Below are 27,157 nucleotides of genomic sequence, written 5' to 3'. Positions count from 1 at the left end.
GAATGTGGTTTGTGGTTTCTGGTTTCGCTCCCAATTATATCGGTTTCAAGAAACTACTGAGATCACACTGCGGCAGGTGGTCTCATCCAGTAAGCCATGTTGTTCAAGTCTTCTGCACAGACTAGGGGTGTGACACCTTACTATATCAACACTGAGGCTCTCTCTTGACCTGTGGCTCACTCTATGGCCCTGGACTTTATCATTTAGGCCTATTTAGAAGTATTCTGTGGAGATGACTGGGTGTGGTCTATCACAATAGTCAGTAAAATATTCTGGTTTGGGTCTCAGTTTCTGGATATTTCCATCTCTGCTGTAGACTCAAGAGAGAGAAAGATCTTCATTTTTTAGAGTTTGTTTTATTTATTCATTTGTCTACTCATTATGTAGGGAAATATGGTACACATTGGAGATATAATGATAGAAAAGCTCAATCAGGTGTGGTAGCCCACACCTATAGTCCCAGCTCTAGGGAGACTGAGGCAGGAGGACTGCAAATTCAAGGCCATCCTGGGATTCATCGTGAGACTTTTGTCTCCAAATGAATAGATAAATACAAAAATAAATAAGCAAGCTTGGAGGCCTTGGGATGGAGGTGATAGATAAGAAAAAAACTAGAAGGCAGGTGTGATGATGCACATCTATACTCCTAGCTACACTGGTGGCGAAGGCATGAGGATTGCAAGTTTGAGACCAGACTGGACAACTTAGCAAGACTTTGTCTCAAAATAAAAAGGACTGAGGTTGTAGCTTAGTGTAAGAACCTGGGTTCAATCAATCCCCAGTATTAAAAAAAAAAATAGGAAGAAAAGAAACAATATTTGAGAAAACAGATGGATGATCTGGAAAAGATAATAAAGTAGCCCAGACTCAGGGTGGAGTAGAGAGCCTTTGCACGAAGGGCATTTGTGCTGAGTAGTTGGCTGGGTGAGGAGAGGAAAATGAAGGTCCCAGAAGAAGGAATGGCAGGGTGGTGAGAGAGCACAGTGCCTCCCAGAAGGCTGCAAACCTCGCTTTGTAAAACTAGGTGCAGATAATTCCAGACTCCCTTGGGTTGAATAAATTCACAAGTTCATGATACAGAGTGTTAAGGGTGGTTAAAATAGGAAGGGGAAATATTGTATAAGTCTGTATAAGTGATGTAATTATAAAGCTGTCTCCAAATGGCCTGTAGCAATTATTCTAAAATACACAACAGCTGTATTTGCCCCCTTTCTGCCACTGTGAAATTTACACTGTCATTGCTCCAGGAGGAAGGCTTGGCACTAATGACAGGCTGGCTGAGGATGGCTGGAGTGTGACAGACCTCTAGTTAAACCCCTTGAAGCCCAAGAGCAGGGGGAACTGCAAAGCTCCCAGAAAGCCAGTTTGTGGCGGCAAATGTGGTCAGAGCACCACCTTGTGGCAACTGTTACGCATTCAGAAATTCTGTGTAGCCAGAAACCACATACAAGCCATTTAAAATTTGATGATACCAGGCAATTTTAGGTGATGTGAAGGTCATGTCATTCCTCTATTCATGTCATCACTCTCTTTCTTTGCTCTTCATTCCCTCTTTAGGTTCCCCGGCACCAGCCCACACCAACCTTCCAATCTGTTCTCATTATGCTCCTATTTAACTTACATCTGTCACTTGGTTGCCCTCCCCTCCACTCATGCTCCTTCAAATTCTCACTCCCTACAGGCTTCCAAGTTTCATGGGAAACTGTCTCAGTGACTTCTTATGGGGTAACTTCCCTATTCTCCTCCTAAGAGCAAGAATAAAATCTTGGTTCTCCACTCCTGAAAGGTTATATAAAAAAAAGCGCTATTAAAAGCCGTAACAAAATTTTAACATAAACAGAAGAAATAAAGTTCTACAAAGTTCTTAGATTCTCTGAAGCATACTTGCTATCAGGATTTGTATATCAGTGGTTTACATTAGCAGTATTCACAATAGAAACTGGGAAGGTGAAAGGACGGGTTAGCCTGAACCCCAGGGACCCCTGACAGTGAAAGTGGCATAAGGGAGCCTGGCTTCCACACTCTCAGCACATCCGGTACTCTAAACAGTGAGAGTGGATGTCCAGGGAGGGAGTGGGCTCCCAGTGTTTCTTGCTCTTTTCCTGGGCAGATGAAACTTTAGTGGCCCAAGAGGAGTTTCTTACAAAAGTCCTCTATGTGGGCCTTGGAAGCAACAGCATGCAGAAGCCCAGAGGGAAGTACAGAAACAGTACTAGGGATCTGAAAAGATATGGGGAGGTACCAAAGTATCCCATTGCAGAGACCGAGAGGACATGTGAAAGGCATTAAGTTTCTTATTGCTCCAGAAGACAGTTAAGTTCCAAGGAACCCGATGATCAAATTTTTCAGAGCCCAATCATTCAGAAATATAATTAGCTATTTTCAAATTAATACTACCTCTTGTTATGGTTTATATCTAGATGTCCCCCTAAAACCTCATGTGTTCATAGGTAGGGCTTTGGAGAGCTGATTGGATCATGGAATGTGATATTCAACAGTAGATTAGTGCACTGATGAGTCTGTAGCTAAATGCAACTTAGAAGGTAAAGCCTGGTTGGTTTAGCATAGATCTAGGTGTGGGTGATAGATTTACTGAAGAGGGAAGACCCACCTTGCATGTGGGTGACACCATCCAATAGTCTTGGAGACTGGATGGAATAAAAGAAAAAGCAGAAGGAAGGTTGCTGCTTTCTGCCTGCCACACCATGAACTGTTTCTCCTCTGCCTCTCCACCATACTGTCTTGCCTTGGAGCCAACTGACTATGGGTTGAAACCTCCACAAACTGTGAGCTAGAATAAATTTTTCCTCCTTTAACTTGTAGGCGTCCAGTGTTTTGTTCCAGCAATAAGAAAGTAACTAAAACAGAGAGTGAAGCTGAAAGTTTGGTGGCGATCCCAGGTTACAACTCCTGGTTAGAAAAGCCAGGAGCATGGGCAATCTGAAGAAAGCTACAAGGAGTGAGCAAAGCCAGCCCAAGACACAAGCCATGAGCTAGCAATGCTGGAGGGGCGGGGCCCTTTGGAGGCGGTGTTAAATCCTGTATGGAGGCCAAGCCCTGGAACCAGGAAGTTTTGGGTAGCGTGAAGTATGATGAGACAAGAGAGGCCCTGAGATGCCTTGGCATCACTTGATGACTTAAAACTAAAATGCCAGGTAAGGCAAAACCCATGGGAACTCAGCTGTTTAGAAAAAAGGGGCCATGGGCAGCTTCTGGCTGAGTGGAACCAGCCCCTTAGGGACAGGTTTGGTTGCTGAAGGTAAGCAGATGCCAGATTTGGACAGATCTGATAGCAGCTGGCCTAGCCACAGATAAGAGACGGACAGACCCAGGGATTGCTCATAGGGCAGATAAAAGATGTAATCTTGGTCAAGAACCCAGTGGGAAGGCCAAAGTGACTTTGGACATCAGCCTTGGCTCTGGGCCCTTGACTGATGGTCAGGTTGATACTGTGTGGGACAATTCCATTTACAAATTTACATGGCTGCCTGGTGACCATAAGGAGATAAGACAAACCACTTTCAATTCACCCATTTGGCCCATACGGAAGCCAGATGGGACTTGGCAAATGACTGTGCACTACCAGAAACTAAACAAAGTGACTCTTACAGTTTGCATGGAGGGTGGGCTATAAACCTCCCAGGAATCACCACAAGGCTATGTGTACAGGCCAATTCTGTGTCATGGCCTGGTGGCCTAGGACTTGGCCACCTGGACCAAGCCATGCTCTGTGGTGCTATTGACATTATTTTAACCTGTTTGCCTTACAAATCTGAATGCCGCTGCACACAGTCTGAAGGAAGTGTTGTTGGCCTGGGGGTGGGCCATCAGATGACAAGGTCCAGGTGATAGGGGAAAAGATGCAACTCCCAGACCCGCTAGATATCTGAAGTGAGAGTTTGTGTTCTCTAAAATCAAAGAATGAATTCTAGGAACAACAGAGGTTAAGAATAGGAAAAATTTATTGAGAGAAAGATAGCTTCTGCCTAAGAGAGACAGAAGGGCAACCAGAAAGTGGATTGCCCACTCACCCTTCTCAAAGGTGTTTTATGGGACAAATCCACAAGGTGAGGCAGGTTCAAGGTGGGACAAAGCTATAGTCAACTAGTAAGATTGCAAGTACAGTTGGTTAGGTAATATTGATCCAATGAGAAATCACGTGGACAAAACTGTGAACAACCAATAAGATTATGACAATTATAGTCGCTTAATAATATTGATTAAATGGGGATCCAATGGGGAAGCAAATCACGTGGCAAGCATGCAAGGAATGAGCAAGGATTTTTGGTGGTAAGGGGTGGGTCAGGGATCTTTCGTGGAAGATCTTGGTCCCCCACCAAGGTGATTGATACCCATTTAGAATATCAGTCTCTGCTATTCATGCTATGTGGGTGTGGTAGTTTCCTCTTCTTTTACAATACTGGCTTTCAGTGAATGTGTCTTGATTGTCCTCCATGTTGGTTCCCCAGGGGCTGCCCTGTCTAACTTCCTAGAAGGGCTGGGGATTTAGCTCAGTGGTGCTGCCGCCTGCCTCGCATGGGGAAGGTCCTGAGTTTGATCCCTGGTACCAAAAAAAAAAAAAAAAAAATAGGAGATATCTTATTAACTTACCTATCTATAATACTGGGAGCTGGCTTGTCCAATTCTTAGGTGTTTGGCTGGAGTTTATGATAAAAGCAAGGGAAGCGGAAGCACTTTATTGGCTTTTGGTCACAACTGTAGAAAGGAGCCAAGAGTTGGTATTCTCTGAATAAGAAACAGTGGTGATGTATGCTGCTCTGCACCCTGATTAGGAAACTGTTAGCAGTGATGTACACTGGTCTGCACACCTGTGAAGGAATCGTGAGACAACAGACTGTGAAAGTACAGACTAGATATTCAGTAGAGGGCTAGGTGCTGGCATCCATGATGTACATGACATAGGAAACTGTACAAGATGATAGACTACAGGTTATGACACCTAGCTCCTATACAGAAGGGAAATAGAGGCCTCTGGCCAAGGCCTAGTATACTGATGGCCACAGCCATGGCACGGCTCCCCAACGGACAACAGCTGCTGTCCAGCCTAGTACAAAAGTACTCTGGTTTAAAACTGGGACAGACAAGTGGAGCCAATGGGCAGAGTTACAGGCATGAGGATGAACCTGCACATGTTTATATGGACAGTTAGGCCATATACCAAGGGCTGACACTTTGGTTACTGGCTTGGGTGACCCAAAAGTAACAGATAGGACACTGACCCCAAAGTACAGGTAACAGCCCATTAGATCCATCTGACTGATCTGCATGCCTGACTGGCAGAACAAGGTCCTGAAATAATAAAAGGAAACTTAATTGAGATAAAATACATCCTCCCAGAAGGGTGGGATCTCCTTATAATGCAGTCACATGGACAGCATTGTCTCCTGGACACACACATTTGCCCATGTTGGATGCATACCAAACTTGTTTGTGTTGTTACAATAAGTAAACAGACAATTTAGATACTAGTGAAGGGACATGACTTGACTTCTCTCGACAGTGAGGCCTTTCTCCCAGATGACAACTGGAGAAAACTATCCAGGAGGCAGAAAACTCCACTATTGTGGAGGCCTGCCTGGCAAAGGACTTTAGATGGGCCCTTTAAGAAATGTCTTTGACTCCCAATCACAACTATGACCCTCTTCAACAGAAAGAAGCCAGATCGATCTTTAACCATCACCCTTTATGGCAGTTGGGGGGATGCTTCCTTAGAGGGACAATTAAACAAGGGTACATAGACCAGAGGAAGATTAAAGTCTAATTGGCCTCCTCTGTGAACACAGAGGGAAAAGACTGCACTCAAGGAGTGTCACATATTACATGTTAGTCACATGTTACATATTAGGAAACAGTTAAGACAACTGAGGCTAAGTTGTTTACCAGAGAATGTACCAATGGATATTGGAAAAGAGATAGACCTTGTGTTACTTGATTATTTGTGCTCCATAGTTAAAAAAAAAAAAAAAAATCCTTGGATAGTGTGATTATATAATACTGATATTATGTCATTGTTATTATGGTCTTTGTACACAAAGGTAAGCTCTATGGGCCATGCATAAGGATGATCTTTGAGGGGGTGGGATGTGGGGAACCACTGCTAATGGACTCAAAGCCTGAGGTCACCTAAGGATACCTAAGGACATGACCCTGCTATCAGGGGCATGCACATAACAGGAGACAGTTACGTAAGAATGATTTAACATAGACAACTATGCATGCTCAACATGGTCATGTCAGGACACCATGACGTAATGTCTGGTATGTCTGATAACGGAAGGGCTGAAGGAATAAAGATGAGCAGTTCTTGAGCTCTTCAGATCTGGCTCACCTGCTCCTGCTGATTTCATGGATCTCGACTCTTCGTGTTTTCTGAGGGGACCCTCACAGGATATGGACCCCTCCTGGTGCCAGCTGGGAGGCTCAGCCCTGACATAGCACATGCCTGTAATCAGCACTCAGGAGACTGAGGCAGGAAGATCGCTGTGAGTTTGAGGGCAGCCTGGGCTACAGAGCAAGACTGTTTAAAGAAAAAAAATTAATGATGACAGTCAGAGAGCCTCTTTGGTAGTGCATAAAAAGCACTACTTTCTCCTGAGGTAGAAAGGTAGATAAAGTTGAGAACAAGGCTTAGGACTTAATCAACAGAGTAGCTGAGCTGCAAAGAAGATGAAATTTCCAGCAAAACAGGTTTACTATGCCAAATTCTTATGTTTTGATTCTATTTTGTTAATCCCTGTCTTTTAACTGGAATATTTGACCCATTAATATTTAAAATTGGGGTTAAAAAAAAACAAAATAAAATAAAATTCGGGTTGAATGAGCAGCTCTGTAGTAGAGCGCTTGCCTACCATGTATGAAGCCCAGTACTACCAAAACTATATTTTTGAAGTAATTATTGATATGACTACACTTAGCTTTTCTATCTTGTTTGTTCTCTGTGTTTTCTTGTTTTTGTTCTTGTTCATCCTTTTCTGCTTTTAAAAATTTTGTTAAAAAATTTTTGTTAAACTATTTTAAATTACTGATTGGCTTTTTAGTTATAACTTTTGCATTGCACTCTTAGTGGTTACTTTAAGGATTAAAATATATATTCTTAACTTTTCACAATCTAGGTAGAGTGCACCTTCCCATAAAATGTAACGGTCTTGTAATCATTTAGTTTCATTTACCAGCCCCTGCCATTCTTTATATTCTAGCTGTCATACACATTAAACCTGCATATATTGTACAGTGTGTAGGATGTTATAAATTTTCTTTTTTGTAGTAATATGTAGTCTTACATTAAACTAATTAAATTGATTTTTATTTCTGGTAATAAGTATTTTAGGTTCCAAATTTTTCATTTTGTTCTTGTTTATATTTTATATCTGTTGAGATTTTCTGTTTTTTCACTTCTTATGTTTTCTTTTACTTTCCTAAGCATAGTTGTCATAGATAATTTAATGTTTTTATGTAGTAAGTCTGTAACAGCCTATGTTGGATTGAACTCAGGACCTTGCACTTGCAAGGCAGGCAGCGGAAACACTGAGCTAAATCCCCGGCCCATGGTACTTTTTTGATAAAAAGAAATTCTTAATTTTAAAATAAGTTTACTGACTTATTTTGTTTGAGATAAGATCTGCTGTAGCCAATGCTGTCCTTGGACTCACTCTGTAGACCTGGAGGCCCTGTTTGCCTGTCTCAGCCTCCTGGGTGTGAGGGTTGGGTTTACAGGCAGGCACCACTGCACCAGGCCTAGTAACACCACTCATTAAAGGTCTATCTTCTCTCTGATGGTCTTCAATTCTGGTCTTTGTCAAAAATAAAGTTTGCAGAAATGTATGGGTTTATTTTTAGTTCTGTGTTTTAATGTTATGTCTTTATCAAGAGACTATAATTAACTTTGCCTTTTTTATAAAAGGAAAATCAGATTCCAAGAACTGAAGGCTTTCGTGAATTTTAACTCACAACTTGAAAGCTGTTAGTGTCTTGGGCCGGGGATTTAGCTCAGTGGTGCCACCACCTGCCTCACAAGTGCAAAGTCCCAAGCTCCATCCCCGGTAACAGCAACCCCCCCACCCCCCACCCCCCACCCCCGCACCCAAGCTTTTAGTGTCTTTATACTTTCAAGAAAGAGAAAAAAGGACATGAGATTATTTTGCTTTTCAAAACCAAATACTTCTAAATGAACACATTGACTTTATTGAAAGCTATTTCTATTTTTCACAATGTGGGCTGCCCAGAAAGGCTGAGAACACATCGCTTTTTTTTTTTTTGGTACCAGGGATTGAACTTTGGTCCTTGCGCTTGCAAGGCAGGCGGCAGAACCACTGAGCTAAATCCCCAGGCCACATTACTTTTTTAACTAGCAAAGAGAGACTTTTTTGAAATATCTTCTTAATACCTGTTTCACCTTTTACATGAACCAATACATTAATCTAAGAGTTACAATAGAATTACCTATATCCTTTGCTCCATAATAACAGTGCCCATTTTTCTAAGCTTGTGAGGAGATGGCCCTTAAAACATTTGACTACATCATTCCTGAAAAGAAATCCACAGCTCAAACACCAGTCATACCTGTCAATGAGCTGCAGCCCTGAGCGATCAAATCCAGTTGCTTGGAAGCAGAGACAAAACATTTTATGAAGAGAAGTGAGGAACAAATATAAGTACACATTTTTTTTCCTTCTTCTTTTCTCAATTCTTTTCCTAACATTTTGTTCTGTCTGTCCATACAAGAATTCAAAAACATTTACATGGTATTGTTTTTTAAAATTCTACCACATATTTTTAATTTATGTTTCTGTTCCTGCTACAGAATAGATTTGTCTGTTCTTTACTGTGGCAAAAGATCAGATTTTTAAAATGTTTCAGAGTCAAATGGTACTCTTATAAAATATTTTGATTTTGAGGTAAATTTGTGGGAAAAAGATAAAGTCATTGACTCAGAAAACAATTTAGCCAGGTGTGGCGGTACACACCTATAATCCCAGCACTCGGAGGCTAAGGCAACAGGATCACAAGTTTGAGACCAGCATGGGCCACTCAGTGAAACCCTGTTTCAAATTTAAAATTAAAAAAAACATTTAGTTTATTTTTTATAAATTTTATCCCATTCCTCCCTCAAGCCCCCTCTGCTCCGTATGTACAAAAGCTTTTTTCCAATCTATTTTCACTTTTTTTCTTGTCCCTTCCTTACTTCCTCCCTCCCTCCCTCGTTCCCCTTCTTATTTGAATACTTTATCCCCATTTCCCAACATCCATTATACATTTCAGTCCTTATTTCCACTTTCGGTTTCTCACACCAGAGAAACAATGTAGTATTTAAAAAAGTGTATCAGATTTATTTTACTTAGGAGTATGGTCTCAAGATCCATCCATTTAGCTATAAATGTCTGAAGCTCATCCTTCTTTATGGCAGGCCAGTACTCCCTTGCATAAAAAGCCCCACATCTTCTTTATTGACTTGTAAGTTGATGGGCATGTGGGCTGTTTTTAAGATTTACCTATTACACACTGTGCTGCTATAAACATAGATGCACATAACTTTAAAATTTCAATATCCAGTTCTTCATTTATAGCAAGTATACACAGACCTGAATTTTTATATATACCTTGTGTTTTCTAATCCTGCTACATTCAAGTACAAGTTCTAGGGGCTCCTAGAGATTTCTTAGTATTTTCTCTGTAGATGATCATTTCATCTACATATAAAGATTTTGCTTCTACCATGCCAATCCTATCCTAGTTGTGTCATTTTATTGCCAGACTATTTTGGTTTAGACCTATGTTTCAAAGTCTAATGGACAGATGAAGAGTAGACATATATGCTCTTGTTCCCCACTTAAGGGAGAAAGCATTGTATCGTCTCCATTCATAGAAGGAGTTTTTGTTGGAAGTATGGAGTACATGTCTTTGATCTGTTGAGAAGGTTCTGTTCTACTTCTAGTCTCCTGATAGCTTTTACCATGAACAGCTGTAGAATTTAGTCCAATACTCTTTATCCAACTAGTGACAGGATCATATGGCTTTCTCCTTTCCTCTGTTAAAATGATGACTTTTGGGGGTGGATCTTCCAATGCTGAACCAACACAACACTGCCATCCCTATAATAAAACCACTTTGTACATACTGCCAGTTCTGACTTCTAAGAGTTTGGTTTGTTAAACAAATTTCTATTTATGTTCATACTTTTTTCTTCTATTATCTTTATCCAGTTTTAGGATTAGCACAATGTTGAGTTCCTAAAATGAGGGGAGAAGCGTTCCTTTTTTCTGCTTTGATTGTTTGATATAATTTATCAGTTAAAATGTTTATGAGCCTGCTGTTGTCATACAGGTAGGTTTTCAAGCTAGGAATATACTTTCTTTAATAGGTGCTATTCAAATTTTATATTTCCTCCAGAGTTGTTTTCATTAATTTGTCTTCTAGGTTACTTCTTAGAAGTTGTCAAATTTATTTCAAAAAAGATTTTTGTAATATGCTTTCTATATCCTTTTAAATTCTGTAAAATCTGTGGTAATGTCTCCTAGATCCTAATATTGTAATTTAAAAAATGTATAACTGATATTGTGTAACAGGAAGAAAAGGTTTAAAAGAGCAGGGGAATTGGGAGGGGTAGGGGAAGGGAAAAAAGGGAAAGGAAAACATATGAGAAGAGGAAAAAATGGATACAAGGTCTTTGCAAATAGGGAAGGGTGGAGGGGGTGAAGGGAGGGCAAGGGAAGGGGAAAAAAAATAAGCACCAAGAGACTCATGTAATGGTACAAGATCCCAATGATGAATGTAACTGTATTTTATACCTAAAATGTACCAATAAATGGGGGAAAAAAACATAGATGTGCATATATCACTGTGGTGTGGTGCTTTTAATTCTTTCAGGAAGATACCAAGGAGAGGTACAGCTGGGACAAATGGAACCTCTACTTTTAGTTTTTTGAGAAATCTCCACATTGATTTCCATAGTGGTTGCACGAGTCTACACTCCTGCCAGCAGTGGAGAAGGGTCCTTTTTCCCCCACATTTCTGCCAGCATTTGTTATGGATTGATTTTTTGATAGTAGCCATTTCAAGATAAAAATTTTATTTTATTATTATTATTTTTTTGGTACTGGGGATCAAACTTGGGACCTTGTGCTTGCGAGGCAGGTGGCAGAAACACTGAGCTAAATCTCCGGCCCCACAAGATAAAAATTTTAAAAAGGATTGGGAATGTAGCTCACTGGGAAGGCCCTGGGCTTCATCCCTAGTACTGCAAAATAAATGAAACAACTTCACACTGGGACAAAACATTTCCAGGAAAGGAAAAAAGAATTAATTCCTTCTCTGGGAAGATTCCAGAGACTGTTCCCTTTTAAATGTGTCAGTTATTTGCTATTTCTTATTATTTTATTTTTTCCCTGAATGCTCTTGAAACGATTATTCACTAACAAGGTAATTATTCTGGAGCCTTCATGGTGACAACATGTGCAAAGTGTATCCATCCACTTGTGATATTTGATCACTGTGAGATTTGCTAAGCACCCATGTAGACCTGTTCATTAAATCTATAGTTGGCAGGGTGACTATAGCTGATTATCATGGCTCACACCATGGAGAAATGAGAGGGGACTACCAGACCTCATGCCCTCAAGTTGATTAGATCAAATTTGTTAACTCGGCCAGGGATACAGCTCAGTGGCATGTCCCTGCCTGGCAAGCACAAAGTCCTGAGTTTGATCCCCGGTTCAGACAAAAAAACAAAAACAAAAATTTGTTAACTCTGGAGTTCTATTTAGAACCATATAGCAGAAAAAGGCTTAATAAAAACTCAAGGCTCATATTTGCCAAACATCATATACAGATCTCTTTCAGGGATATGAGTATGGGTCATCTCTGGTGATCTTTTAAGGAAATTTTCATGAATAAGAGTTATTAGTGTTTTTTTTTCTTTTCAAACAAGTATAATTTTCAAGTTATCACAAAATTTCCCACAAAAGTTTACAATCAGCAAAATATGTTCCCTCATTTTTCATGTAGCATTTTCATACAATTTCATGGTTTCATTAATATGTTACAGTAAGCCTTCATTAGTCCCTCAAAACGATGATATAAACCTATAGGGTTTTGTTTTGCTCTGTACAACCTACCATAGAAAAAAAAATGAAGCCAAGATTCCCAATGATTTCATAGCAGCCAGGCTCACTTTTGGTGACCCCAACTAGGTGACCCTTGCTGCACTTCAAGGTGAGGCTGAGGGAGGAATGTGGCAGGAAGGTAGGGAACCCTCAGTCCTTGACCACTAGGGAGACTAGAGTGCTAGGACACCTGGGCTGTCTGCACACCCACCCCAGCAACTCAGCAAGTTACAGCTCTGCTTCCAGCTTCTACAGCAATAATTTCAGGTAGGAAAGAATGCCTCATCTCCCCCTAGAGTTAAAAATAAAATGCTCATGTGAGTGGTGTCCATCCTGACCCGAGTCTTGTGCTCCCTACTGACCTTTCAGGAGCCATGGGCTTTGGTACCTCCACAGGGACCACTCAGAATTGACATCTGAACTAACCCCTGGTCACTCAGCAGCAGGGACCCACTCAAAGCCTATGGCGATTTGCGGCTTGCACTGAAAAGGTGATCAGTAACAGCTGAGAAAGTTCCCATGGTTTCCATGTTTTCTCAAAAGTCCAAACTATAAGATGCTCATGACAATTCAAATTTTCTATGTCAGGAGTATGGTAGTAGGAGTTCCAAACCTTGTGTCTTATAATAAGGCTTTTCCCATTAGAGAGTTAGACATGAGCCCTGGTTGGAAGGAAGAACTACCCAGGATGTCTTCTCAGAGCTTAACGGACACTTCATTTTAAGAAAATGAGTGGCTTCCTGGGAAGTGGCACTCATGTCCTACATTCCTTGTCCTGGAATATGTTTCTAGTGCTCTTCAATTTCATGTCTCCAGAGGCAATCTCACCTCAACAAGGGTTAAAAGCAAAATATTCACAGCCAAAATTCATCCAACACAACAGAAAATAGTTCTATCATTCAACTTTCACATTCAAGTTTCAAAGACACTGCAGGGGGAAAGTTAGACCTTATGGAGAACTAATGTGCAATCTTCACTCTCCTTGAACTGAGTCCACATGATGGTGTCATCTTTAGCATGCTCAGTCTTTGAGTAATAGCTGACTATCTTGGTGTCTAGTTTGTACTGGTGAGGGATGTTCTCATATGGCTTGAGGTCCAGGTCCAGCACAGACACAGAGAAGGCCAGCCGGGACCTCGAGGAGAGGACGACAATCTTCTGATCACAGCTGGCATCCTGCAGACATGGGGAGAGCGCGATCATGACGGAGCATCCTTGGCAGTCATGGCCACGTGATACTGCTGCACCTTCATTAATGTGAAGGCCACTGTCCTGTCATCCTCTGTGGACAGATCAAATAGCTTCTGGTAAAATCCTTCATCATAAGGCCCGTCTATTTGAAACATTTTTCGTTCAATGTGGTTATACAGAGGGTAGAGGCCTTCAATGTCCAGCAGGTCCAACATCTGAACCTATAGGGTTTTGTACAAAAGACAGCCTTTCGGTACCCTGACCGCTCTGGGATGTTTTTTCTTCGGTGGTGGAGGCTCCAGCTGAAAGGCCTGGCTTTGCAGATGTATGGGCCCCAGGGCCCCAGCCTCAAGGGCCCCACTTGGCCCTTGTCTGAGCTGCTCAGCAGTACCCACCTGATGACGTGCACCAGCTCCCGGATCACAGCCCTCATGCAGTGGTCCCCACCAGCCAGGCCATTGGAAGGGAAGAAGGGCTTCAGGTGGTGTGCAAGTTCCCTCCAGCCAGCCACTGGGCTCTGGGCATCACCACAGCCATAAATCAGCTCACCATTCTTAAATATCTTCAGGTTGTTCTGGGATTCTTGCAGCAAACTCTTCAAGGCATTCTCTGCTTGTTTCCCGAGAAGAGACTGAGGGAACAGTATTTACTTATCTGCTTCCACTTCCCAGTTGCTACCTTGAGGTGCTGGTGCATGTAGTAGCGACACACCTTATGCTTCATCTCACATGTAACACTGCTCAAGAAAGGAATGAACCTCCATTTTGGCTTAATCTCTACACACAGAATTGGCTGGTGCTCTGCAATGCGGTTCGTCTGAAGTCTGGTGAGGTTGGGAAGGCACATAGCATAACCATTGAGCGTGTCCAGCTCCTTGTCATGAGACTGTGGTCTTTCAACTGTATCTTTAAACATAGTTGTTTCACAAACTCTAAAGGCAGCTGAACAACCTCCCCACAGTGCACACAGTTCTCCCCAAAAAACTCTTTCATGATATTTTTGCCAAAGTCCACTATGTCCTGCAGGTGCAGGTGCTAAAATATCTCTTCTGAGGTCTTCTTCCTATTTGGAAGAAACTTCAAAAAACGCACCACAACACATAGGCCACCACCACCCCGTGATACCCCCATTCACTCTCGTCCATCTTCTCTTCTTCTATGCCCTGGAGGCTCGCGGACAGGGACTCAAAGACTTGAGCTAGGGGCTGCCCGCCTCGTCTGGCTCCAGCTGCCGCCATCTGGGGCCTGTCAGCTGCTGCTACTCATGGGCACGGGTTGCCCAAGAGTTATTAGTTTTGACATAATTTATATACATTAAATAAGCAATCTTAAAAGGAATGTGGGAAGACAAATAAGTGTCATTACAGTGACAAAGGACACAAAGAAATAGAACTTTCTAGTACTGTACAAATATGTGATGTTGCAAACTGGACTGAGAAATGAACTTGCTCTACAGCAATACCACATTGAAGCTGTGAACGTAGGCTTTTTTCCTTCTTTTTTGGAGACAGGGTCTTGGTTTGTAATTCAAGGTGGTTTTGAACTCACTATGTGGCCCAGGCAGCCCTCAAACTCACAGTGATCCTCCTGCCTGAGCCTCCTGAAAGCTGGGATTACAGACATGTACCACCATGCCCCACTAAACACAGGTTTTGACTACTTGTGAGAGGGGTAAAAAGACAAAGCCACAAGCATGAAAAGTTCTACAACCATTAGACACAGACATAACCACAGAGTTAGCCTGTTGCACATGGAAAAGTCTAAGGCAGTATCACTGCAATCCTTGCTGTTTACTTGCCTGGGAAAGGGGCTCCCTGTCTCTGCATGAGGAAGTAGTAGCAGTCCTAGCCCAGGTCCAAGACCGAGCCCGCAAGGGGTGCACTTGACTTTTGCCACAAACTGTGCTCATATATGGACTGCAGGCCTCAGGTGAAACATCACCATCACAGGGACAGTGATGCCAGGAGCTCAGCAAAGGCCACCATCTATATGGGACACACACAGAAGGTGTCTCTTGAGGGCGACACCAGGGAAACGGCACACAGAGTACTCTTCAGAGGCCCTTCCACACAGATTTGGGACAGCCAATATGTTTGGCAAGTGGATTGTTGTTCTGGTACATTTATTTATTTTTTTGAGGCAGGGTCTGGCTATGTAACCCAGGATGGCCTCCAACTCAGGATCTTCTTACCTCAACCTCCCCAGTCTGTGATTACAGATGTGTGCCGCCAGGCCTGGCTCATGATACATTTGTCTCTGAAAAGTGGAATATGGTTTAATAGTTGGAAAATACAATTCAAGTAAGGGATCTGAGTTTTTAACATGGCATTATATCTAGCTCAAATTTAACAAAATTTTAGTTTGAATGCCTGAAAATCTGAAATGGGAAGGAACACTTTGGCAATTTCTTACTCTTCACGCCCAGGTCAGGGTTAAGGGCACCATGCTGGGCATCCTGTATGGAGCTTCTGGTCAGTCCCTTCAGTTTCAGACAAATCGCTCCCATCAGCCTCCACCTCGCTTTTTCTTACAGACAGTGAAACTCAATATGGCGGCGCACAACTGTAATCCCAGCACCCTGGCAGGCTGAGGCAGGAGGATCACAAGTTCAAGCCCCCAACCTGGGCAAATCAGCATTTAACAAGACTGTCTCAAACAAACAAGAAGGGCGTGGATGTAGCTCAATGAAATGGCCCTGGATTCTATCCCCAGTACCACGAAATAAGAATTTTCGTGTCACTAGGGTAGGAAAGAACGCCTCTATTACGCATTCCTAGGCAGCTGCCCACATTGGGGTAGAGCTTAAACTCGTTTGTGGGGAAGCTGGAGCCGGAAGTCTGCCCTATAAACCAGGAGGACTTGCCGGCCAAGAGTGGAGGACCACAGTTGCGACCCCAGCGTCCCCGGTAACCCGACCCACTTCCGGAGTACCACAGGCGCGCGCCGCAACGGCTAGGCACAGTAACACCGACCGTTAGCAGAGGGGAGGAAAGGACGGAATCACGTGACCGGCGCCGGGTCAGGGCCCGGCGTGCGCGGGAGCACGCAGAGAGGCTCGGCCTGGGCCGCGCGCCTTGCGTGCGCGCGCAGGCCGGGGGCGGGCCGTGTGGGCTAGGCCTCCGGGGCGCGGGACCAGGGACCCGCGGGGGCGCGGGCGGGGCCTCCCCGGGGGCTGGTGTGGCGGCGGCGAAGGCCCCGGGAGCCCGGTTACCCGCGGAGGGGTACCTCGGCCATGACTGCGGAGCTCCAGCAGGACGACGCGGCCGGAGCGGCTGACGGCCACGGCTCGGTGGGCCCGCGGCGGGAGCGGCAGCGGCGGGCGGGCTGGGGAACGGGAGGGAGCGGTGGGCCGGCGGGAGCGGCGCGGGGCGCGGGGCGCGGGTAGGCCCGGCGGGGCCTGCGGGCTGGGGGCTGGGAGTGGCGCGGGGCCGCGGGGCTGATGCTCCAGGGAGCCTGCGGGCTGCGTGGGTGGGTCGCGCAAATTGAGGGCTTTATGATCCGGGCGGTAGGCGAGCTGGAGTTGGAGGGGGCTAGGGTTTGGGGACCTAGATATAAAAGGGTTGCACGTGGGTATGTCTGCATCAGGGATCGCTAAGAAGAGTTCTCGGCCACGACCAGGAGAGAAACTTCCGAAAGCGGCAGCATTTATTGTTTGACTCTTAAATTTATGGCGCTGTTGTTTTAAAAAGTCTAAAGCAAACGGAAGTAATCTCACGTAAAGCTGAGGTTTATCAACAAACTATAAAAGACTAGGTCCTAGTTACCACCACCTTTCTTGCTCCTGGACCACCCCACTCCTTAATTCTTTTTAAGCTAGCCTCCCCAGTTAGTGCATTCATCACTAGATTTTTTTGGGGGGAGGGGGGACAGCGCCTTGAATAGAAGGTATACTTATGCTCTACTATTCCTGTTATCTAAGAAGATTGAAATCAATACGAGGATTTCTGGGTGAAAGAGAACACTAGTTTGGAGAAAATCAAAAGACTGATGTCTCGTGTGAAGAATTTTGGGAAGTGGGCAATTTGAGAATGTCTTCTAGTGTTACTTTGGAATGTTATAACAACACTGCACCCCTTAAGTACTGCACTTTTCCAAGACAGAATGGGAAATCTATGTCGAAATGTTCAAATACGAGTTTGGAATTGAGAAACTGTTAGATACTCCAAGTGAGAAACCTGTTAATGTCTTTTCTTTTGATGCACTCGAAAGACCAAATGGACACGTTTAAAAGAACTCATGTAGAATAAAAATAAGGAAAAGAATAAAAACTTACCGAGAAAAAAATACCTGCAGGTCCTGGCCGCCACAATGAAAGTATGTGGATGGTGTTTCCTGTGCTGATTTCTAATGCAAATGTTACTGTTAGGTATTCACCGGTGTCTTTGGAATTTGAATCAGGATTTTTCTTTTGTTTGGTTTCAGAGATCAGTTCTGTTTGCTTTTAGGATAGTGACTTAAAAACAGGTGGGAAATTTTTAGTTTTGAGACAGTCATATTGATTTAGAGAGACTTATTTTAAGGGCGAGCAAGTCATATTTAAATTTGTAGAGAGGTTGTCATTTAAGATTAGTTGCCTATTAATCAGTGCATTTCCACTTACTTCTGCCTCAGTTTGAGTAGTGACCCAATTTCAGCGCTCTCTGTTTGAGAATTTGTAAGTCAGGTGTGTGATGAGTGTCTGTATGTAAGTCATAGCTATTTTAGGAAGACTTGCCACTCCGGAGGCTGTGGCTGGCTGCGGTACCCTGATTCCTGGCAACCTGCAGAGTGATGACATTTACTGTTCTTCCCAGTGATTTGCCCTACACTGACAGTTGATAAGCTTGGAATGCTTGATAATATTTGCCCTTTTCGTTTTTGCTAATGTTAAATGTTTGAAGTTAGCAGGTTAGATTGAAGGAATTCAACATGGGGAAAGTACCCCTTATGTCTTGGAAGAATTTAATAACTTCTTCCTCTCACATGTTAGAATGAATTCTTTATTTTGAATTCTTGAGGCATTCTTTCTGTTAAAGGATATTTAATTGTTCTATTTGAGAAGAGCTGTCCTCTGACACTGAAAAGCTATTTAAGACCTATAGTGCTTCCTTCCTCCTATTGGTTAGTTGTACAGGACAGACAAAAATCCTTTATAGCCTCCCAAGAATTTTAGTGAGAGAAAAATGTAGTAGTCTTGAAATATGCTTGCAGTGTGTATTAGAATCCAAGAGTGGACATGTTGTGATACCACTTAATCCCCCAGACTGCAGATTGATTACTTCTAATGCTCACTTGCTGCCAGGTTCCTGTAGTTTAATCAATTCTTGGCTTAGATAAAAACCAGTAGGAAAGTTTTATGTTAACTGTAAGATAAATAACTTGAAGACATCTTGGTTTTTTTTCTTTTTTTTTTTGGTACTGGGGATCGAGCTGGGGACCATGTGCTTTCGAGGCAGGCAGCAGAACCACTGAGGTCAATCCCTGGCCCCATTTTGGTTTTTATAAGCCTCACTCTGTAGTTCAGGCCCTCAACTCACTAGGCAGCCCAGACTTGCCTTGAACTTGCTGTGATAACCCTGCCTCAGCCCCCTGGAGTGCTGGGATTACAGACATGCACCACCTTGCCTGTACAGTATTTATGAGATATTTACAGCCTCTTACTGGGCAGCCTCTTTCTGTGTGTTCTATTTCATCAAAGAAATTTAAACTAGTAGCAAAGTGAAGTAAGTCATTTACAAGGGAACTAATACTAATAGTAACAGCTAACATTAATTGAGCATGTACTGTCTGCCAGACCCAGTACTCAGAATTTAACGTAATAATCTTAATCCCATGAAAAGGCTTGTATTTGTTAAATAATATGTCCAAGAGTGCCCAGCTAGGAAATGGTACAGCCAGGATCAAACCTAGGTAGTTCTGAGTCCAAGAGCCCAAGACATCCCTGGTTCTATTTTGTAGTTTGGTGGTGGTGAACCTATGGCACGTGTGCCTCAGCAGGGCTGTCTGTATCATTGAAAGCTCTAACAGGTTCGCCTGTCTTAGTTGACAGATCCATTGTTCTGGGCCAAAACCTTTCTAATACTCTCTTAATGTCTTCTCTAGAACTCTTCTGATGTTTTAAACTTCTGCCCCCAGCCTCATACAGGACCTGTTTTCCTTGACTGAGCTCCCTCATGTCTTTGGAGAGGTCCTTGTTTCCTGTTCTGTTCAGTCCCACTCTCCAGCATCTCATCTCTTTTCTCTTATTTCAGTGGATTTCCTTGTTCCCCTTCATTTTTTTTTTTTTTTTTTTTGGTACCAGGGATCCGACTCAGATCCTTGCACTTTTTGAGGCAGGCAGCAAAACCACTGAGCTAAATCCCCAGCCCACCCTTCATTTTTTAGAGATAAACCTAGATCAGTGGTTTTTATAGGTGAGAGTTTTTTTGTTGTTTTGAGACTGAGTTTCCACTATGTAGTTCATACTGGCCTTGAACTCACTGTAGCCACGGCTGGCCTTGAACTTGTGATCCTCCTGCCTCAGCCTCCAGAGTGTTGGGATTACAGGTGAGCAGTACTATGTCTGGCTGCGGTGAGAGGTTTGGTACCCTAGGACACATTTGGCAATATTTGGGGCTTTTAAAAAAATTTTTGGCTCTTGCTACTCACATGGACCAGCACCATCTGTATCATGTATCACCTAAGATTTAAAATTGCATGGAGTTGGGTATACAGGAGCCAGCATATACTCCTCCTCCAGCTAATTGTGTCCACTGCTTTCCAGTTCTGTGTTGAGTGACCTCGTTTGGAGAGTTTGAAGCCAGCAGGGTGGAATTATCAATACTAAGGAAACAAGCATGTAGAGCAAATCAGCACACCACTGATCCCTAGTCCTGTTGAATCCGATTCTGCCTTTGACACGATCCCTAGTTGATTCACTTTCACACTAAATTTGAGAAGCTTATGGCTAGAGTTCCCATTCTGTGCATGTGTTTGTGCCCGTTCCTGAAATATCAGTGACTATACAATTCTTCACTGCCATCTCCTTGTTCACTTCATTTCACAGTATTTTATTTACCTTTGGAACAGAACTTCTAACCCCCCTTCCCACCTATTTCTTCTGTAATTTTTGCAGTGACAATGTAATTCAAGCTTAATCTAGAAAATTTGGAAAATATAGATCTGAGTAGGATTAACTTTTAGCTGATAAGAGTTGAGGCACATTGGTTCCTGGATTTCAGCAGAGATTGAAGTGCCAACAACAGCTTCTACAAAGGTTCAGGTAGCGAAGGCTGTGGAGACCACACTGGGCTTCAAGCAAGAAGAGGGCTGATTGCCCAGAGGCCTGCAGGCAGGCTGACCAGGCACTAGCAGGCTTGCTAGGTTGTAGGGCAATCACTGGTTTTATGTAATCAGCACCTGTTAGGTTGCCAAAAGAAGATTCTAATAAGAATTTGTTAATGAATGAAACACCTCACTCCAGTTATTGACCAGTTATTGACCACGTTAGTCAAGCCAGTGGTCTTTCACTAATAATTCTTTTGACCGTTCTTCCTTGATTATTCAAATACCCACTTCAAAGTCTCATTCTCATGCTTTTATTTACTTGTTATTATTTTATATTATTATTTTGTTTTTATGATCCCTTGTTACCATTTTTTGTTGATACTTGCGGAATTTGATTTTATCATCCTCATCCAATTCTGCTTTTTCCTAAAAATTACCAGAGTGTATATATCATATTCATATATATGTATATATGTGTGTATGCACATATATATGTTTATATATATATTTGTTGCTTTGTTTTTTGAGACAGGGTGTTGCTGCGTAATTCAGGCTGGCCTTGAACTCCTGTGTTCCCTAGGCTGGCTTTAAACTTACAGTAATGCTGCAGGCTCAGCCTCCTGAGTGCTGGGATTACAGACATATGCCACCATGCCTGGCTGAAAATCACCAAAGTGTATTTTAAAATTACTTGTTGTAGTGTCTTCACAGACAGAAATACCGTAATAGGCCCTCAGGTCTGTATTAGCTACATCATTTTACAACTTTAAAAAATAAATACAGCTGAGAATGGTGGCACAGACCTGTAGACCCAGTACTGAGGAGGCTGAGCAGGTGGATAGCTATAAGTTCAAAGCCAGCTTGGGCTACATAGTGAGTTCCAGACCAACCTGGACTACATAGCAAGACCTTGTCTCAAAAACAAACAAAATTATATACTTGGACAGCTGGTACATCATTGCTTTCATCTTGCAGAAGTACAGTAGTGGATTTAGGGAGTTGATTTCTTCTGGCTGCAGTCTGGCAGACTCTTGGTTCCTGCCTTTGATTGAATGTCCTGTTGGTGCTGTGTACTGCTGTAGCTGGCTTTCTTCTTGTCTGCTCACTTGGATTTTCAGGTTCAGGGTCCCAAAATCCCCTTCAAGGGGACATCCCCATGTGACCAGAAGACCTCCTCCAGGCCCTACCTCTTGAAGATTCCACTACCTCCCTATAATACTATAGACTGAGAACCAAGCCTTAACTCATGGGTCTCTGGAGGACACTTACCCAAACCATAGGTAGTACCCTGCAAGGTATGATTTATCCTATTACAGATAAGGAAACTGAGACTCATTAATGTAGCTTACAGGAGTCTCCTGAAATTTTATTTATTCATTCATATGACATTTTAATCCAAGTCTTTGCCTCCATATTCCAGATGAAAATGTGACAAGAAGAACCGTAACTTGAAAGTATTCTGTCTTGAACATAATGTTTCCTTCACTGCAGTATAAGCCTAAAACTAAACTTTCAGACTGCTACCTAATTGTGAAACACTTGAACTTATATTCTTATCAAACCCTCACAGCAACTCTGTGAAGCAAAATACATGTTTTTTTGGTACTGGGGATCAAACTCCAGACCTTGCGCTTGCAAGGCAGGCACTGGAACCACTAAGCTAAATCCCCAGCCCTGTGAAGCAAAATTTAGTATGCCCACAAAGTAATAAAACCAAAACTATAACATGGGTATTTTTTCTCCTGGGATATCAATATTTTTACAAATCTCTAGCTTATTTTATTTGCACAGGCATGGCATCATATTTTACATTTTTTTCATTTTGCTAACATTGGCTGTGTGCGTTACTACTTTGTTTGGTAATTGTACTAGTACCTGAAAGATGATGGAATAGTTCACTTTCCACATGTGGAAACTGGCGCTGAGGAAGGATGGGAGTTGCCAGGAGACTGATATGTGCTAGTGTCTGGGCTACATAGTGCAGTTTCCATCCTCTAGCTTTCTACATAAAAAGGAAGGCCAAATCAGGATCAGAAAGTAATAGCAGCATGCTACATGGTGGCTGGTAATCAGTTTACATTTAAGAAGTCCTAAAGCAGCATTTTTTTCCTCCAGTCTTCCTGCCCCTGTCAGTACTTTACTTGTGTCCTTTCCTTCTTCCTTGTGGAGTGAGGATGTGTGTGCATCATTCTACTGCTTATTTTTTCATCATGGCAAAATTCATGCAACATAAAATCAACTATTTTAAAGTGTACAAATTTAGTAGTAATTAGTTTATTCACAATATTATGCAGTCACCATCTCTGTGTAGTTCTAAAACGTTTTCATTGCTGTAAAAGAAAGGTCCTCATCCATTAAGCAGGCACTTCCTGTTCTCCCCTCCCGTCAACCTCTGGCAATACCAATATACTTTTTGTCTCTAAATTTACCTGTTTTGGATTTATCAGTGGAATCACAGTAATGACATTTTGTATATGGTGCCTTTCATTTTGTTATTATTTTGTTATTTTTGAGGTTTATTCAGTTCGTAGCAACCATATAGGTGTATAGGCAGCCCTTCATATACATGGGTTTCCACATCCATTGGAAAAAAAATATATGTATTAAACCTATGCTGAATATGTTAGACTTTCATCTTGTCATTCCTTAAACAGTGTAGTCTTAACTATTCACATCACATTTACATTGTATTAGGTATTATAAATCTGGCAGTGATTTAGAGTGTACATACATAGGTTATATGTAAATGTTACAAGAGAGACTTGAACATCATCAGATTTTGGTATGTACAGAAGTGTTGAAACCAGTGGTCTTCAGATAGAGAGGAATGACTTTCACTTTGTTTTCATTCTTTCTCTGATAGGCATTTGAGTTATTTCTACCTTTTGGCTAAAGTGGAATTGCTGAGACATATGATAATTCTATGTTTAACTTTTTGAGGAACTGCCAAATTGTTTTCCACAGCAGCTGCACCATTTTACATTCTCACCAGCAGTGCATAGGAATCTATTTTCTGTACATCCTTATCAAACATTTACTAATATTTTATGTTTCTGTTTTGTTTGACAATAGCCATCCTCTGGAGTGTGAAATGGTTTTGATTTGCCTTTCCCTTTTGACTTTTTTTTAGGCATCTTTTCAAGTTTTGGGGGGTTTTTTTGTTTTTTTGTTTGTTTTGGAGACAGGGTCTTGCTATTAGCCCAGGCTAGCCTTGAACTCACTATGTAGCCCAGGCTGGCCTCAAACTTGTGGCAGTCTTCCTGCCTCAGCCTTCTGGGTGCTGGGATTACAGGTGTGCCCAGCAAAGTGGCTTTTCATAAATTAACAATTTGTATGTCTTTGGAGAAATATTCACATTGTTTTCTCAGTTTTGAATTGAGTTTTGTAATTGTTGAGCTGTGAGAACCCAGCCCACCCCCCCTTTTCTGGGGATTGAAGCCAAGGCCTTTGTACTGAACTACATCTTCAGTCCTTTTTGAAACATGGCCTCACTAAGTTGTCCAGGCTGAGCTTGAAATTTCAGTCCTGCCTCAGCCTCCCAGGAATGCTGGGATTACAGGTATGCGCCACCATGCCTGGCTATAAGAACTCTACATAGTCTAGACACTAACACTTCTTAGATACATGATTTAGAAATATTTATTCCATCTTATAGGTTAGCATTTCACTTTCTTGATAACTGTCATTAGATGCACACAGTTGTTTAATTTTGAAGTCTGATTTAGTTGGCTTTTTTATCCCCCGCTGGGACTTGAATCCAAGGCCTTGCATGTGCCAGGTAAGCTGTGTACTTCTAAGCTACATCCCTAGCTTGAGTTAAGCTTTGCATGTTGTGTGAGATAGTTCAGTGCCCTTCTTTTGCTTGTAGGTTGCCCTGGCAGTTTGTTGAAGAGCCTGTATTTTCCTTATCAAATAATAATGCCTTCTTGTCTAAAATCAACTGACTGTAGCTGAGTGAGGTTATGTCTGAGTTCATAATTCCATTCCATTGGTCTATATGCTATCCTTATGCCATACTACACTGTTTTGATTACTGTAGCCTTGTAGTAAATTTTGAAACTGCAAAGTATGAGTCATCTAACTTTGTTGTTCTTTTTAATACTTTGCTGGTTCTTCAGGATCCCTTGAAATACTATGTGAATTTGAGGAAAAGCTTCTCCATTTCTGCAGAAAAGGAGAAATTTTGATAGGGGTTGCATTGAATTTATAGATAATTTTGGTAGTGTTCTTGTCTTTTTGGGTTTTTTTTTTTTTGGTACTAGGGATTGAACTCCAGACCCTGCACTTGCAAGGCAGGTGGTGGAACCACTGAGCCAAACCCCTGGCCCCAAATATCTGAGATCAAGAGTTTGTTTGTTTTTTTGGTACCGGGGATGGAACTCAGGACCTTGTGGTTGCGAGGCAGGTGGGGTCACCACTGAGCTAAATCCCTGGCCCCTGTTGTCTTAATAATACTAAGTTTTTGGGCAGGGGATTTAGCTCAGTGGTGCCACCGCCTGCCTTGCAAGTGCAAGGACCCAAGTTTGATCCTCGGTATGGAAAAAAAAAAAAAGAATACTAAGTTTTTGCAATGATTTGTATTGTGTGCTAATTTGATTTGGCCACAGGGTACCCACATGTTTGGTCAGATGTTAATATAGTGTCTGTGAAGATGTTTTTGGATGAAAATGAATCTGTAGACTGAGTAAAGCAGATTGTCCTCCCTAATGTGAGTGGACCTCATCCAATCATTTGAAGACTCAATTAGAATGAAAAGGCTGACTAAAAGGAACCTTCATCTGCCTACTTGGGCTGGGACATCAGTCTTCTGCCTTTATACAGGACTATCAGTTCTTTTTGTTTTCAGACCTTCACATTCAGAATGGAACTTTCATTCGTTAGCTTTGCTGGTTCTCAAGCCTTTAGACTTGGACTGAAACTCACATCATCAATTTTCTTGGTTTGGGGTCCTTGAACTTGGATTAAAGCTACACCACTAGTCTCAGGATCTCCAGCTTGCTAACTGCAGATCTCGGGACCTCTCAGCTTCTGTATTTGTGAACCAATTCCTTTTAATAAATCTGTCTACCTATATGTATATCTCCTATTGGTTCGGTTTCTTTGGAGAATCCTCATTAAGTCTTTCAATCCATGTACGTGGATGTCTCGCAATTATTTAAGTCTTCACTTTCTTTCAAGAATATTTTGTAGTTTTCACTGTACAAGTCTTTTACTTTGTTGGTTAAATTTATTCCTTGATACTTTATTCTTTTGGATGCTATTGTAAATGAAATTTTTATCTGATTTCCATTTGGGTTGTTCTTGTTGCTGTATAGAAACAGTTAGTTTTTCCGTGTTGATTTTATACCCTGCAGCATTGCTGAATTTATTTATTAGGCCTGGTAACTTTTATGTGGAATAATTGAGATTTTTCTATATGTAAGATCATGTCATAAGTGAATAGTTTTACTTTTTCTTTCCAATTTGGATCTCTTATTCTATTTCTTGCCTAATTGCTCTGGCTAGAATTTCTGGTAAAATGTTGAATAGCAGTGTTTGGAGTGGGTATCTTTGTCTCATTCCTGATTTTAGAGCTTTCAGCTTTTGACTATTGAATATGATGTTATCTGTGAGGTCTTTTTTTTTTTTTTGGTACTGGGGATCCAACTCGGGTCCTTGCGCTTGCGCAGCAGAGGGCGAAACTGAGCTAAATCCCCGGCCCCAAAATGTAGGCTTTTTCTTTTTGGTACCTGGGGCGGGGGATTGAACTCAGGTCCTTGTGCTTGCGAGGCAGGCAGCAGAACCACTGAGGTAAATCCCTAGCCCTGGTCTTTGTATTTTTTGTTGTTACTGTTTTGTTTTTTGTACTAGAGATTGAACCCAAGGCCTTCACACTGAGCTGCATCTCTAGCCCCTTTTTTAAAATTTTGAGACAGAGTGTCACTAATTTGCTAAATTGCCCAGGGTGGTCTCAAACTTGAGATTCTCCTTGCCTCAGCCTCCTAGAATGCCAGGATTACTGACATCTTCCACCATTCCCAGCTCACTGAGTTTTTAAAAGCCCTATATTAAGTTAGACGATTCCCTTCTATTCCTAGTTTTCTGATTTTTTTTTTTAAATCATGAATGGTTGTAGGATGTTGTCAAATGTTTTTCTGCATCAATCAAGGTGATTTGTGTTTTTTCCCCTTCATTTCGTTAGTGTGGTATATTATATTGTTTGCTTTTATTGCTGGTTTCCTCTAATGTCATTGGCAAATATTTGACTAAGCTTTATCTATTCATTATTTGAGCTGTTCAGAGTATACTCTATCTTTCCATTTTCCCTCCTAGCATCTTGCCATTCTCATCACAACTGATTTATTCAGTAGCCCTTAACTCATAGTTAAGCCTTTTTTTCCTCTGGTAGCATTCCATTTTGAGCCAGTGTTCACTTTTAGTCTACTTAAACACACCCACCCCCTTATATCTCTTCCCTGCCTAGGAACCTGTCATGATTATTCATTGTTCATCAGATTAAGTCTGAAGTCAGCTGTGCTTCATGCAGCCTTCTGTCGTGCAGTGCTATATCACCTCTCTAGTATGTTATTTGTCAAACATAGAAACTGCATACTGAGACCACCC

The 27,157-nt window shown here is 42.0% G+C and overlaps 1 protein-coding gene and 1 pseudogene across 14 annotated transcripts in view; one reads left to right on the top strand and one right to left on the bottom strand.

The window, feature by feature from the left end:
- Positions 1-12,883: 12,883 nt before the first annotated feature.
- Positions 12,884-14,719, bottom strand: LOC110344272 (inositol-pentakisphosphate 2-kinase pseudogene; annotated as a pseudogene).
- A 1,672-nt stretch (positions 14,720-16,391) lies between these two features.
- The window catches only part of Usp28 (ubiquitin specific peptidase 28), a 62,945-nt gene continuing 52,179 nt past the window's right edge, over positions 16,392-27,157 (top strand). For 12 of the 14 annotated variants that reach the window (XM_087212404.1, XM_087212402.1, XM_087212398.1 and 9 more), the window contains exon 1: positions 16,392-16,598. In XM_087212404.1, coding sequence (XP_087068530.1) covers positions 16,542-16,598 — 57 coding nt within the window. In that variant the 5' untranslated portion in view covers positions 16,392-16,541. The remainder of the gene's footprint in view (positions 16,599-27,157) is intronic. The other 2 variants (XM_087212394.1, XM_087212406.1) reach the window with 2 other exon arrangements.

This window comes from Heterocephalus glaber, unplaced genomic scaffold, assembly GCF_053883595.1.
Source record: "Heterocephalus glaber isolate CG9 unplaced genomic scaffold, H.glaber_assembly_v1.0 deba00001429, whole genome shotgun sequence".
Taxonomy (NCBI): Eukaryota; Metazoa; Chordata; class Mammalia; order Rodentia; family Bathyergidae; genus Heterocephalus; species Heterocephalus glaber.
Note: the sequence above shows the minus strand (reverse complement) of the source record. Positions and strands in the feature narration are given on the sequence as shown.